Genomic DNA, 15911 nt, shown 5'->3' on the forward strand with positions numbered 1-15911 from the left:
TTTTTTCATCAAATAGAATGAAGGCCTTACGAGAGGTGTAATTTCATGACGGCCGAAACGGGCTTACCTGGATAGGGGTTTCCAACATATCGATATTAATCAAACTTCTCTTCATCAACTCTCATTCTTCTGATCATCTTCACACACATACTCACACCTCCAGTATCGCACACAGGCATTCATGCAGGGGAAATGAGCTCAGTCATGAATTTCGTGAATTTATTCAATACGCCATTAATGCATTCATGGAACATCAAACTCGAATGCTTTATTTAGATGTCGAAATAAGAGTTACATGTCTACCGCACAAGCGAAATATTTCTCACCATGCTCTAGCATGAAATCAATTTATTTTTTTAAGATAAGATCGCACATACGTGTTCTCATTCTTTGGTGGTTCGCCTGATGGTTTTTAAACGTATTGCTCATACGTTTATTATTGCCAAGAAACTAATAGATAGATTACAAATACCAAGGAATGGCATTGATAAAAACGAATAGTTGCAAGTCAAATCCAGTCGCTTTCAAATTCTGTGTTTTTTTTTTTAATAAAAAATGATTTCATGCACTTAACTTTATTACATGGGTTGATTTAAATGCAATACAACGTAAACTTGGTTGTTAAATCCGTTAGGAGTGACTAATAATCAATATCATACAAAAATGAGAGAGAGAGAGAGAAAAAAAAATGTTATGGTTAAGTAGACCTTAATGCATGGATCTATGAAACATGAGGGAAATGTCTGAGGGAACATTAACTATGCATGCGTGTATGTATGTATGTGTGCATGTATATACTATAACTATGTATATATAATATATCTAGACTGATGTAAATTCTTCTCATTCATCCAGTCGAAGTACAAGATCAAAGATTAGTTGAATCAAGAAACTGGAAATAAACTCACTGTTGCGACGTTTCGCCAATTATCAATTGGCTTCTTCGGGCGAATGAAGCTCCCGATGATGGAATGGCCCTTAAATAGTGCGAGATTGTGCAGAGCGCACTGGACCTTGTCCAGCGCGCGAAAGACGGCTTGGGATTTTGCGAACGGCCCGGTCCCACGCGTGTGATAAATTGAAGCGGAGAAGGCTTCAACCCTACCAATGGATATAGGAAGACAGTAACTGGTGTCATTAATAAGATCCACAAGGAAGGTGGTTTCAGCGATAGACAAAAACAGTTCTTGACTCCACCTACAGAACCTACAGTACCAGGATTTTATGGCCTGCCAAAGGTACATTAAACCTGATCCCATTCCAGTGAGACCTATTGTAAGCTGCATTGGCTCTGTGACTTACAGCCTTGCCAAACACCTTGCCAACATTCTAAGTCCCTTAGTAGGAAAGTCCCCTCACCACGTGAAAAACAGCCAAGACTTCGTTGAGAAGATTTCACACATCAAACTAGCGGATAATGAAACATTAGTAATAGTATCATATGATGTAAGTGCCTTATTTACATCGATTCCCTCATCTGAAGCAGTTAATGCGGTTAGGACATGCCTTAGTCGGGATGACAGCTGGAAGGATCGTACTTCACTTTCCATAGATCAGATTGTTGAAGCGCTAGGGGTTTGTTAGCTTTTGTTTGAGTACAACCTATTTTTCTTTCAACGGCAAGCACTACATACAACAACATGGATGTGCTATGGGTTCACCAGTTTCTCCCATAGTGACCAACATCTACATGCAAGAGTTTGAGGCCACAGCACTGAGTACCTACTCTGGACACAAACCACGTATCTGGCTCCGCTACGTGGATGACACTTTTGTCATCCTCCATGACGAAGAGAGTGCGTCTTTCTTTGGTCATATCAACTCTTTGGACACGCACATTTCCTTTACACAAGAAACATGCAAGGATGGACATCTGGCATTCCTAGATGTTGAGGTCCACGTCGATTCAAATGGTACCATCTCCACTTCAGTGTACAGGAAACCGACCCATACGGACCAGTATCTTAATTTCCAGTCACATCACCCCTTGGTTCACAAACTTGCAGTCATCAGGACCCTCTTCCACAGAGCAGACACCATAGTTCACAGTCCACCTGAGGTTGAAAAAGAAAAGACCAACATCAAAAACGCCCTGGCTAGATGTGGATACCCAGACTGGGCATTCTCCAAAGCAGACACCCCGAAACGACAAAGCAAGAACACACAGAGAACCCACGGTACACAGGGACGGAAAGTCACCATCACTATCCCGTACGTGCATGATTTGTCGGACAAGATCAAAAGGCTGTTTCAGAAACAGGGCATCACTACTGCCTTCAAGCCCCACAACACATTAAGGCAGAGATTAGTTCACGTCAAGGACCGAACCGCCAAAGAAAAACAGAGAAACGTAGTCTATGGCATCCGATGTTCCCAGGAGGATTGCCATGATTTCTACATAGGGGAAACACAACAATCACTAAAAGCTCGCATGAACCAACACAGAAGACCCAGCAACTCAGAAAGCATCCCGGATTCTGCAGTATACACACACATCAATGCCAGCAAACATTCGTTTAACACCAATCAAGTGATTATTCTGGATAGAGAATCCAAGTGGTTCGAGAGGGGCGTCAAGGAAGCCATCTGGGAACGTGTGGAGAGACCTACACTTAACAAGAGAGGAGGTCTCCGCTTCAATTTATCACACGCGTGGGACCGGGCCGTTCGCAAAATCCCAAGCCGTCTTTCGCGCGCTGGACAAGGTCCAGTGCGCTCTGCACAATCTCGCACTATTTAAGGGCCATTCCATCATCGGGAGCTTCATTCGCCCGAAGAAGCCAATTGATAATTGGCGAAACGTCGCAACAGTGAGTTTATTTCCAGTTTCTTGATTCAACTAATCTTTGATCTTATAATATATCTATATCTATATATAAATATAAATATAAATATATATATATATATATATATATCACGTTTATATTTATGCAGGTTTGTATACTTTTGTGTTGTGTGTGTTTGTGTTCAAGGATGTATGTGTATGACTAATGTGTTAAACATTAGACATATTCAGAGTGTAAATGTTTAACCACAACGAATACAATATTTTCATGTTTTCCACAGAAATTAGTTGCTAAAATGATTTGAAGTGTATCTGCTATAGGCGCATCTGACGTGCAATCCACTTTTAGAGCGCATGTAAGTTCCGCTGGAGTAACATTTTAACTCATGCATGAATTAAATACACCATCCAATGTTTTCAGATAGCCATGCCCTACTCGTCCGCCGGTCCTTTTTAGATAGAGTAACTATAAATGTGCATTATCGATACCCAAAAGATTATTGACATTGCACGTTAAACACTTTCACTAGGTTGCCATTGTCGCGAGTCTCGATATGCTAATACATGTATACTATCTACCACAAATCGATTCTTAGTCTACTAGTGACCGTGGTGATCTTATCATGGCTTATCACATCTTGAGGTCTATGGTGGTATTCGTGTTGATCGTAGAAGAATTATTGGACTGTTCGAAAAATTACTACGATCAACACAATGTCTTTGACTGACATCAAGATTTGATTATCTGATGATCAGCACGATTAGTCCCCGAGTAAGACCACGATTTCGGGCGAATCGAGAAAGTGGACCCAGCTTAGTGAATTCCACGAGAGTGGTAACGTACCATAAGGATAATCAACACGACAGTTTCAATACCGTACATATCAATATTTACATATCTTCAAAGATTACTTCACCTATGTAATCTAGATTCTTTTGTATGCCTCCGCCAAGAAGTGGTGCCGGAGGCATTATGTTTTCGGGTTGTCCGTCCTTCCGTCCGTCCTTCTCTCCGTCCGTAATGAATTTTTGCGGACAGCGTAACAAAACAAAAAAAAACAAAACAAAAAACAACAAAAAAAAAAACACCTGAAATTTGGCATGTATGTGTATTGGGGGTGAAATTCTGCCTATCAACCTTTGGGTGCACATGCTCAAGGTCAAAAGTCAAAAGGTCGAGGTCAAATGCTTAAAATTTCACTATTTCCCTCATATCTCTGCAATGCCTAAAGATATTTTCTTGAAACTTAGTGTATACAGGTATTACCCAATTAAAATTCACTGGTAAAAGTTTGGGGTGATAAGGTTAAGGTCAAATGTGAAAAGGTCAAGTGAAAATGTTAAAATTTTACTTTTTTTCTCTGTATCTTGGATATTGTTCAAGGTATCTTCATGGAACATAGTATATATTATGCATGTACTGACTGGAAGTGATTATCTAGGGAATTTGGGGTTCATGGGGTCAAAGGTCAAGGGCAACACTTCAAAATTTTACTATTTCCCTCATATTTATGCAATGCCAGCAGGACTTTTAAAAAAAAAAAAACTTGGTGTATGCATGTATAACCCAAAATAGAGATTCTCTGGCAATTTCTTTTTTTTTTTTTGCCAAAAAGGTCAAAGATCAAAGATCAAGAGAAAGTGCTGAACTTGCTTCTTCCTCCATGTCTCGGAAGTGGCTCATGGCATCTTGAAACTTAGTACATATTTATGCATGTTCTGCCTGACAGTGATTCTCTTATGAATTTTAGGGTCAAAGGCTAGATGAAAATGGTAACAATTTTCTACACAATACAAAAATTGCACTTTTTCTCCATACCTTGAAAATTACTTAATGCATAAACTTATGAAAGGGCCAAAGTCAAGTTAAAGTCCTAAAATCCCCAAATACATGCTCTCCTATTCATCCAATTAGACCTAGGTCAAGGAAGGTGACCATTTTGAATTTTGAATGGAAACAATGTCATTATCGTTTTCAAATTCCCAGTAACAGGGCATTTAATCTTGTTGCTTTCGCGTGGCCTTTCTTTCTATAATATACAAGAAGTAAATTTGTTATTGCTTTCAGCAATAACAAATTTGGGCCCGTTTATCTATATCATGACGAACCTCCGGAATAACGAACGTTTGGGGAAAAAAAATGAACCTTCGGAATAATCTAATAATCATTAGAATTAAAACATTGAGCTCTCCATAGCTGACAATTGTAAAGTAGTAGCCCGCCAAAGTTGGATAACCTTTTTTTGATACGCACTGTATAACCTGGAAAAAAAAAAAAACAGATTTATTGGGTTTTTATCAATTGTACATTATAGCCACTCATATAATGATGTATTGTTTGAGTTAGTCTTCGTACACCACTTAATTACCAACTGCTAATAATAGTCGTAATCTTCGTTGTAATATTAAACTAGAAATGTCGCTATGACGACTGGTATGCCTCCGCCATAATGCATGATTCTCCTAATAGGTCTATAGTACATGTGGACAATGTGTGATTACATTTTCACAAAATTGGCAAAATATTATAATGGCATGTTTGTCACAAATGTGTTGAATGGTCACCTTCCTTGACCTAGGTTTAATTGGATGAATAGGAGAGCATGTATTTCACTTGATCTTTGACCTTTGACCTATCGTAGATTTTTTTTTTTGGTGGGGGGGGGGTGCACGGGGACCATTTTCTGAAGAATTTATGATGTAACCCAGTATGGGCCGACATGAACTACACAGATACTTCCCTTCATTTTGTTATGAAAAAATAAGATAGCCATGTTTCATTTTAAACTCTGAAAGGCCATTTAACAGGTTTTTTATTTCTTAGGGCTTTTAGCATAAGATTCTTCTTTTTTTTTCACTTTAATCTTCCAATAAGAGGAAACTGTCACGTAAATGTTTTTTCTTTAACTTTTTAATATCAGATAAGTTGTGATTAATTTCACGTTCTTGGAGGGAATCCAAAAAGACAAGAAACTGTTCATATGGGAAGCTGAATGGATTGAGTTTGGTAACACAGAATAGAAAAAAAAAAATTATTTCATATAAGGAATAGAAAGTGTAATTTTTCTTTCTTTCTTCGCCGATTTCGATGAGATTTGATCAATAGATAGCAGTGATCTACAACAAACCCCACATACAGAACCTACGCAATTGCGCGCGGAGACATTATAACCCTTAGATATTGCTGTAAAACCTATTGAACCATATCCCCTTTAATGTCGTGTAACTTTTAAAGGAATTGATGTATTGGAAAGCCGTTTTCACATGATAATAGCTATGTTTGGGGTATAATTATAGGAAAATTCAAATGTTATTTGTAAATGCATATTAAATGTATGGAAAAGAACATTATAACCAAATTCCGGATCTTTTTAGAAAAATGCTAAAAAACATAATTCTTTCCTTAATATTTCATGACAACATCTATTTATCCCATCAAATGGGGTATCAGCTTGTAGGAAATTTAATTCTCTTCAAAATGATACCTTTTTTATGGTAATTTGTTATTCCTAACTAAAGTTATTCAAAAATAATCCGTCTCCTAGCAACGGGCGGCGCCCATCTTAGAAATATGCAAATTAGACGCGCGCGCAACCTTTTTTTCCACTGGCGACAACCGGATTCGGAAAATACAGGTTCTGACGATCTTCGAACATATCGTAGAATTTTGTGTTAGGGGGGTGCACGGGGACCCTTTCTGGCTGCTAGACTATATGTAATACGCGAGGCCGCCTAGCTTGCTGTACCGCCAGCTCTGGGCCAGGTAGAAAGCTGTCGGGTGATCATATAGATGAATTACTGCTGTAGGATGTACTAGTACACACACGGTTATGGTTTTGGAGTTAATAAATTTTGCGGAGAAGATACATTAATGCTCCGTTCACCAGACGGAGAACGTGTATTTCACTTTATTCTATTTTGAATACACTGTAAAAATCGAGAGGCTGTTCACAATAACACTTTCAAAACATGTAACAGGCCAAGGCAATTAAAAAGTTTGTGATATAACTTTTTAATTTTCTTAATTGTCCCCCAAAGTAATTTTCTTAATTGTCCTCCTACCAAAGAGAAAGCAGTACATTGAAATCATCATAAAAGTAAACACACACACACGCACACACACACACACACACGCACACACACACATACACACACACACACACATTAATTTTGAATGACTAGGTCACCTCAATGTTTCACTTTGTGTTTTAATTATGTTCACTTTAGATATTTTGTGTTTGGGGAAAGTTCATATTTTCAAAACTTTCAATTTCTCGCCCCTCTGATTGGAGCAAGCGTTCACATTTTCACAAGACACCATGCAGTATCAACATACAAACGACTGAAAAGCTCATTGACATGCATTATTCAACTTCAGTTTTTATTCATGTCCCATTTGGATAGAATGTCAATCTATATTTTAAGGACAAGAGTCTATTTCTGATTAACTGTGTGAAAAAAAAAACAAGCTGCTAAATTGATCTTAAAGCCGAGTGACAAGAATGTAGGCCTACACACTTACTACAAATGAAATATATATAGGATGAGTCTAGATTGCGATTAGTTGGATACAGTCTTCTTTTCTTCACCGTTTCGTCCTTCTGATAAAGTTAATTAAGTTTTTAAGGTAATTGTTTCGTTTTTTAGCCTGTTGGAACGAATTGATATAGGCTAAAACAGTATAAAAACACCTAGGCCTACATCATTACTCGAACAGAATTGTTAACAACATCTCTCTCCCTCTCTCTCTCCCTCTCTCTCTCTCTCTCTTTCTCCCTCAACCTTCCAGACACTTTTTTCACCTCTTAACTCTCATCTTTCGTATGGCACATGTGTTGTTGTCATTTCATAGTGAAAGCAGCAACATTAGTAGAACATGTCAGAGAAAGTTTGAGGAAAATCGGACAATCGATGCGAAAGTTATGAATTTTTAAAGTTTTGGTGTTGGAAGCACTGTATGAGGAGACTACTAGAGGTTATGGCGTCATGTGTGGACAACAATATAAAGAAAATATAAAGGGAATTCCATAAATATTTTTTTTTTTCATGAAAATTACACATTGCATGAACATGATACTGACATAATGTTAAGGGTAGCAATTCCCCCCTGCTTTCTGAAAGCGGTTAGTCAAGTGCTCTTTCATAAAGCTAGAAAAGTGATTTTTTTTAAATCTTCCTTATATTATCTTTATATTGTTGTCCACACATACGTCATAACCTCTGGTAGTATCCTCATCCAGCGGTTCCAACACTAAAACTTTACAAATTCATAACTTTTGCATCGATTGTCCAATTTTCCTCAAACTTTCACTGATGTGTTCTACTAATGTTATACTGACTGCTTTCATTCAATCCACATTGCTCTTTGGGTTTGGGTTCACTTTAATGACTATTCATTTCACCTGACAAGAAGACAGACAGAGATATAAAAACACTGATTTTAAATAACATATGTTGAGAATGCATTCTCTAAACAGCTTAAGTTATTCCTTTGTGTTAAATCCTATCATTTTTTTTTTGCATTACCTCAAACGTTGTCTGTGACTTTTCATTAAGTATAAGATCATGTTAAACTTTTCAGGAGTTGCTTTTGTGTAACGTTCTCTCATTAACACATCATAAATATACATTTTTTTTTCTAAACTTCTCCTTGGAGACAAGCAAGTCTTCTTATCTGCACCTCCTTCTCATTTACTTGTTTGTTTGTGTGTGTGTGTGTGTGTTTTTAAGGGAAAACCCCCATTCGTATGTCTGCATTCTATTGGACACTGTTACGCCAGTGTGATTTTAACTCTTCAGATAATCCCACTCGTTAATTTCTTGTATATTTCAGTAATATCTCCACTGTTGTTGCCCACTTTATTGTTCACTCTCAAAGGCTCATAGGTAACAATTGTTTTTTTATACGATTGAGAATGATATAGCTCCGGTCTTCTTTTCTCTCTTCTCTCTATTTCAGGTATCCCCTTCTCTGTTTTGGTCCTATATTCAACTTTGTATTCCATCCACGGCACATGTTAGGGGTTGAAGTTTTTTTTTTCTGTTGTTCCTCCTACTGTTCCAGTTAGATTTTTTTTTTTTTTTTTTATGCATCGTGTTACTCGAGGCCGTCATCCCAGTCAAGCACAATGCCTTATTGATGACGGTCTCCCCCACTTGTACCTCGAAATACATAAATGTTCACCATTTGTCATTTCCATTTATGTACCTGTATGTCTACATTATGTTACGAGTAAGATCAGAAGTCTCTGATTTTGTCATTTTCATTGTGTATTTGTGTACGCTTATTTCTGTTTTATCACAATATAGGGCCTACAGGTGGACAAATAATTTTAAAATGAAACTGAAACTGAGTTGAGCTGAAAGAAAGATTTTTCTTGCCAGTGCAAAGAACAAATCGGGAAGAATTGTATGATAAACACCCGAAATTCGCCCTTCTCCTATATTGTGTACTCGTACATCCTGTCGTGATAATAACAAGAGATTAAGGAATATCAACTTCACGTGTATAGAAATAAAAAGCACGAAATAGAGAGAGAGAGAAAAAAAAAACACGTCATAGCGCTCACGCTACAAAAGGAGGGACTTCCCCTAAATGACAATGGGCCACGCCCCTTTGTTCGGCGTCCTGGATCTTGGTGTCGCCCTGCTCTTCAAGTCCCTGCGGACATAATGATATCCGTGTATTATATGACAAGCCGCCACTTACTATGCTGATATATTACACGATGTACATTGAATCGCCCGACTCTCACCTGTGCGTGGTCATCCATAGATTGATCGCGATTTTTGTTTCATCTTAAAACTGATTTATTATCATGGTAGGCCCTAACTGTACATCAGTAATGATAATTAAAAAAAAAAAAAAACAGAGAGAAACAAATTAGTCTCCTTTTTATGTGATGTATACTACTCTGATTTGAATGACGAAAGTAGGCCTATGTAAAAATAATAATAATAATAATAATAATAAAATACCAGAAGTAGCAATATACGCTTTTTTGTTTTTGTTTTTTGCAAATGACGATATGTAGTGATATCTAACAATAGTGGCAAGTTCATACATGCCAGAAAATAATAAGTGTCCTAAGAGGGAGAACACTAAATGTATGACAACTTGAACATCGATTATTCACATAGTTTCGTGACTAATGAGTACATATTTATAGAAGATTAACTGGATATAATTCATATTGAAAACGATATTCCTAAAAAAAAAAAAAAAAATGGCTCAAAAACACGCCATCAAAATCATGAGAAGACATGACTTAATGTATTTGGGAACTGAGCTGTTGAATGATTGTCAAAAGTCATCAGCTGACGCCCTCAGCTGCTTTCATCTTGGCTTTTAAATTGTTGTCTAAAAATGTGCATGTCTAGCGTCTGTGTGGAAATGTACCCCCAAATATTTTTTAAGACTAGAAAAACTCAGCCACACAATCATAATTCTATATTGGAAAGTCGCGCCGAATTGTCGTGTCCGAACATTTCTGCGATCCTTGACCCCTTTCCCTAGATCGTCGTCCTCTCGCGTCACGTGACCCGCGCCATGTTTATTTTCAGCGAAATGACGGAACTCTGATAGAAGCACTGGGAACACTGAAATGGATGTTAGCTCGTCTGCTGTGCCCGATTCTGTCTTACGCCGCACCCTGATCGCGAAAATGGAGTGCCAATGAACAGGTATCCTGGAGAAGTAGTGCTTGCACATTCTGGACCCTCTTTGTTTGTCGAAAAAAGGAGAAACATGGGCGAAGAGTTGCCGCTCCAACCACCAACAACCCGACCGGGCTTGGTTCACGGAGTATCGTTTGCGGTGCAAATCGGATTCGTGCGAGAAAATTTTCAGATCCCCCCAGAGGGCGGGGATCCCTCCATTCCACTCATAAAAGAAATCGTTACCTCAATGGTCAGACAAAGGGTAAGTAAACAGCGAGACAAACACTGCTGAAAGATGTGATTGGCTAAAAGCAACTTTGCTGCATGTATTCCATTGACCTACAACACATAGAAATATTCTCATTTCTACATGAGAGAAGAGCTACGAGCTGGTTTCTGAGTTTGTGGCCACAGTACTGAGTACAGAGTAGTATGTGATGAGGCAACATACAGAGTGTAGGCCTACACTGCATCATGCATGCATGGGCATGGGGAGCCGCCAGCCGGGAGATGGCTTATTTACTGTAGATGGGTAGTGAAGAAGTGGGAGAAAGTCATTTAGTCACAGACAGACTGGGGTTTGCAGGTGCTAGTGTACTTTCGCACCTCCTCGTGAGATGATTTCTAAACATGCACAAACTTGCCGTATATTCAGCAACATGAAATAATTGCATCTGAGCCTCCAAAGTTGGATAGAAATTACGTTTTAAGTTTTAACGGTTTTGCAAGTGAAGGAAAACCTTGATTGCTTGATATACTGGCTACTGCTCTGCACACAAGCAATTTGAACAATACGAATATGTTACCAGCGCTCGCAGCAAGGGGTGATCATTTGATCTGAATCGATGTAGCGTTCACAGCGGCTTTATCTATAGATACACATCTAGCGTCTTTGAAAAGCTAAAATCTGTTTTTTCCCTTTTCTTCAATTAAGTCATGTGGAAACGGTTTTACAGAGCGGTTAAGCATATATATATATATATATATATATATATATATATATATATATATATATATATATATTTATGTAGGACCTATGCATAACTCTGTGTTTTTCTTTCTTTTCTGTTTTTGTTTTGTTTTTTTCAGTTTCTTTAATTTTGAGGTATTCATAACTTTACCTTTCCTTCCTTTCTTTGTGGGCTTCCTCTTGTCAGACTTTTCTTCGTTTCCTGTTCAATATCATTTTCTGCTTAAACAGTTGAACCTCTCTTATCCGGCCTCCCTTTATCCGGATCTCTCTATTATACGGACGCAATCTCGCCGTGATTTTTTTTTTTTTTTTTTTTTTAATAATTAAGAAAAAAAAAAGGGGGGGATTCCCAACTCCTTGAGAACTCCTACACAAATACACATGAATTACCTATTAATGTGTACTTTCAACATTAACATACACCTCTATTTTGGGGTCTATTACTGAGTGTAACAATGAAAAGGTTGCAGTATACACATTACTACATGTGGTACTACAATGGGCTACATCAGTACATGTGTATGTATATATGTATAAAGCATTGAGTCTCCCGTATCCGGCCAAATCCCTTATCCGGATGAGCCCCGGTCCCGACTTGCTCAGATACGAGAGGTTCAACTGTATATCTGTTTTGGTTTCCTTCTGGTTATGTTTTCCTCCATCTCCCTTTCCTTTCTTTCCAATTCAGTTTCTTGTTCTTATGTTTCCTTTTGATGTGTCTTTTTCTTTCTTTATTTTCTTTTACCTGTACAATTCTTTTTCTTTCTTTCTTGCCTACTCGCCTTTCCTTTCATTCAGTTTTGATTCAGTTCTCATTATTCCCTTATTGCATTTTTGTTTTCAATTTTTTTTTATTTGCTTTCCTATTTGTTTTTTAATGTCTTGTTTTATTTTTCCAAGGTAAGCCTTTTTATCTTTTCATGAATTTCCCATTTTCTCCATCATTTCTCTTTATATATAATCACATTTTCACCACCTTATTTCATTCAAACATACTGTACAACCTCACACACACACACACACACACACCACAAGCAACACAACAACCCGAAACATAGCTCATTCGCTACAGCAATACTGCGTACAAGCTGGAGGGAAAGGCAGAAAACAAATAAATCTTGTTTAAAGATGATATAGAAGAACTTGCTTGTGATTGCTTTGAGATCACTACATTCAGATTAATCGCAGCGCTTGCTGCCTGTGCCATAATTGTGTGATTATAGGTACCAGTGTCGCGCTGTCTGCTTTGGTGCAACACAGTTAGCGCAGAGTGAACTAGCTGTGATCAACCATTAAAAGTATCAAAGCAGAGGCTATCTCATTTTTATTGTACTTGAATCTCACTGGGAGGCAAACATTTTGGTTGTTGAATATTTAGACTGAGTTTGTGCATGTTTGGAGATCAATTGAGGAGGTGCGAGAGTACACTTGCGCCGGGTTTGCATGTTGATATGAAGAGACTCGGGGTTTTAGATTAAATATCCCTACCATGTTTCATGTATGGTATCTATCTGTAAGTGTGTAAAACCTGTACCAAGGTTCGTCCTCCTGTTCAACCTCCCGTGCCAAAATGTGACCTCGCGCAAGTGCGGTCAAACCATTGCCATTGGTTTCTACATACAGTAGTCGACGGTCAAATTTTAGACAGCATTATGGTCAAATTATGGATGACTTGCTCTATGTAAATTTTTGGCCAGGAGATCCTTGGTTATCTTTCATTCCCTCGTCCACACAAGAACTAGAAATCTGCAGCATATGATTAAAATGATAACAGAGAAGAAACAAATCTGTAGTATTATGATGATCTGTCAAATCTTAGGAAAATTTGATGATAGCAACACATACATTGTCATTTCTGTCTCTGTGGTGTCTAGATCTAGGTATTTCACGTGTGATGACTCAGCACACACTATTTGCTTGTATTTTCAGATAAGTGTGAAGACAACATGTTCACAACATGGCCTGTGGCCTGTGTTTGTGCATGAGCAGCAAAATGTTTAGAGGCCCAGACTTTTTGTCTTGAATAAACACCATTGCACACTCATGTTCTTGACCTTAACAGAATAAAAGCTGTCTGCAGCATGAATATTTTGTGAATGGTACTTTTGTGATCTGACATTATTTGTGTTACATGTATGTCATTCTGTCATTGCACACATTTGCTTTTAACGTAATATTTTATTTTGTTTAGATTAAGAGGGAGATATAACTTTGTAGCATTTCCACTACATTGTACTCTACCATACTAAAATACAACATTCAATGTGTACTTTTGTACCTGATGTTCCCTCCTACAGTAGCATGTAGACCTGTATACACATTATGCATTTTGGACACCTAGAAAATTCACTTGCCACTAAATGAGCAGTCGATGTTCCTGTAACGATACATGTACATTGCTTTGGTAATTATGCTGGAAAATATGCATTATGAAACCTTTTTTGAATATTTCTTTAAAGCTCTAAATCATGCTTGCATACAACCCCTCATCATGGTTTATACAGCATGTACAAGTATGCTCAACCCACAGTAACAGTTAATGCTTGTTTGGTTTTTAACACAATGTAGCTTGTAATTTGGCAGATGCAGCTTGCAAGTGATGCAGCAGAGCATACGATACGTGTACATATTCATACAACTTACTGTCAGGAGTGTACAAACATTACAGTTAGGCAGTTGCTCACAGTGAATTTGATGTTACAAGACCAGTATGCATTTTCTGTTGTCATTTATAGGCAAACCTGCCCTACTCCCTAATTACTGCAATCTCATTTTTTTTTTTCATTTGGTCAATTTAATTGAACTTCCTCGTTTATGAATTCACAGAGACCATTTCTTTACATAATTGGAATCACCCCATTATTTGTACAGACAAAATGTTGTCATTTTGCACCAGTTCAGTGAAGTGCACAATTTGTGAAAATGTCCACTAGGCAAAATATTCCGCATGCGCTCAGTGAGGGATGGCAATTTTGTTAATGCATACATCTATCCAAAGATACTATACAGTAAGCACATGAATACTGAATGAATGTAGACAGGACAGTGCTTGTCTGCAATCAAGATTAATGCCATAATGAGCAGGTCCAATTGTACAAGTACACGTGTAGCGCACTTCATTGGTTAAGCCCTCTTTACACTTTCACGGATTGCATCACGGATGACCACGGATCGACGATTCGGGATCATCCGTACTTTTTCTGGCATGACCGTATTGACTCCGTGAAGTCATCCAGCATTATCCTTGATCATCTGGCAAGTCCGCGGAAGAAATTAAGCTTGCTTAATTTTTCATCCCTGACATCATGGATGAAAATCAATAAGAACTCTTCCTTGTTGGCACCGTCTACTCCGTGTTGCCTCCGTATTCATTCCTTTTAGCAACCAGATACTCTGTGTCACCTCTGTAGTCATCCCGGAACAATTCTGGAATACATCAGGATGTCCGTATTAAATAGCATCAGCTCCATGCGGGGTAAAAAATTCATGTGTTTTGCCAAGACAATCTCATAAAGTCCATGAAATTTGCTCACATCTTTCAGGCGCGGTGGAGCACCCCAATTATCTCGCAGAAATCCATCGGCAGCCGAGCCTCATTTGCATAAAGTAAACAACATGTACTCGCGTAGTTGAGAAAAAGTAAACAACTTCTCAAGCTAATAACAATTTAAGGAAACCTATTTTCGGATTAAAATTGAGTTAGTTTGAATTTGAAAACATGTCCAAATATGCACATATAACATATTAAAGGATATGACAATGATAAAATGTGAAATTTTAGCGAAAACCTTGCGAGCAAAATTACCTAAAATATGCCTCGAAAATCATCCTAAAATTCACAAAGTGTGATTGCGGAACCAAAGCGCCATTCGAACAAAGTACACCAAAATTTATTTATCTGCTTGCATTTTAAATGTCATACCGTAATATTCCCGGCCATGGTTGTGTCGGAAAAAAACAGAAGGTGATGTCAAAAATGACACGAACGCAAAGCGTACAGGTCGGTCCCATAATCGTGTGACTGTAGCGTTGCATGTCACAGCACACACAACGCTTTGCTGCATGCAGCGTGCGCGGCAGCAGCTCAGCAGTCACCGCCGTGCGACACTCAGCAAAATTGACTGCGTCACATGCAAACCAACAATGAGCATGAAATCCTGAATCTCACGTACCACGCATACGGGAAAAGAAATGACGTCATTTTCAATTGTTTCGCTTACTACAATTTTCTATTCCAAACCCTGTAGAAACATGTTGATTTCTCAAAAAGTACAGGTGGAACCAAGCGAAAACTTTCACCATATATGGATTGAGGCCTGACAAACTTTGTTGCCAATTTCGGACACATTGGAGCCCGGCCATAGTCCAGTCGGAAAAAAACAAAGAGCATGTTTTGCGAGAGGTGATTTTCAAAACGCTTTATTATCTCAAGTTCTAGTGCAGCAAATTTCATAATTTTTTCATCAAAAGGAAGGTTTTTAAAAACTTAGATAG

At 38.1% G+C, this 15911-nt stretch overlaps 2 protein-coding genes across 3 annotated transcripts in view; both read left to right on the top strand.

The window, feature by feature from the left end:
• Positions 1–1651: 1651 nt before the first annotated feature.
• Positions 1652–2740, top strand: LOC140234365 (uncharacterized). The gene has a single exon (XM_072314425.1). The coding sequence runs from the start codon at positions 1652–1654 to the stop codon at positions 2738–2740; it is 1089 nt and encodes a 362-aa protein (XP_072170526.1).
• Positions 2741–10362: 7622 nt separating this feature from the next.
• The window catches only part of LOC140233817 (serine/threonine-protein kinase D3-like), a 75672-nt gene continuing 70123 nt past the window's right edge, over positions 10363–15911 (top strand). For both annotated transcript variants that reach the window (XM_072313913.1, XM_072313918.1), the window contains exon 1: positions 10363–10706. In XM_072313913.1, the coding sequence (XP_072170014.1) occupies positions 10461–10706 (246 nt within the window). In that variant the 5' untranslated portion in view covers positions 10363–10460. The remainder of the gene's footprint in view (positions 10707–15911) is intronic.

The sequence above is a fragment of the Diadema setosum genome, chromosome 1 (assembly GCF_964275005.1).
Source record: "Diadema setosum chromosome 1, eeDiaSeto1, whole genome shotgun sequence".
Lineage (NCBI taxonomy): Eukaryota > Metazoa > Echinodermata > Echinoidea > Diadematoida > Diadematidae > Diadema > Diadema setosum.

Excerpts from the sequence above, each read along its gene's own strand:
- LOC140234365 (XM_072314425.1), top strand. The coding sequence starts at position 1,652 with ATGGGTTCACCAGTTTCTCCCATAGTGACCAACATCTACATGCAAGAG.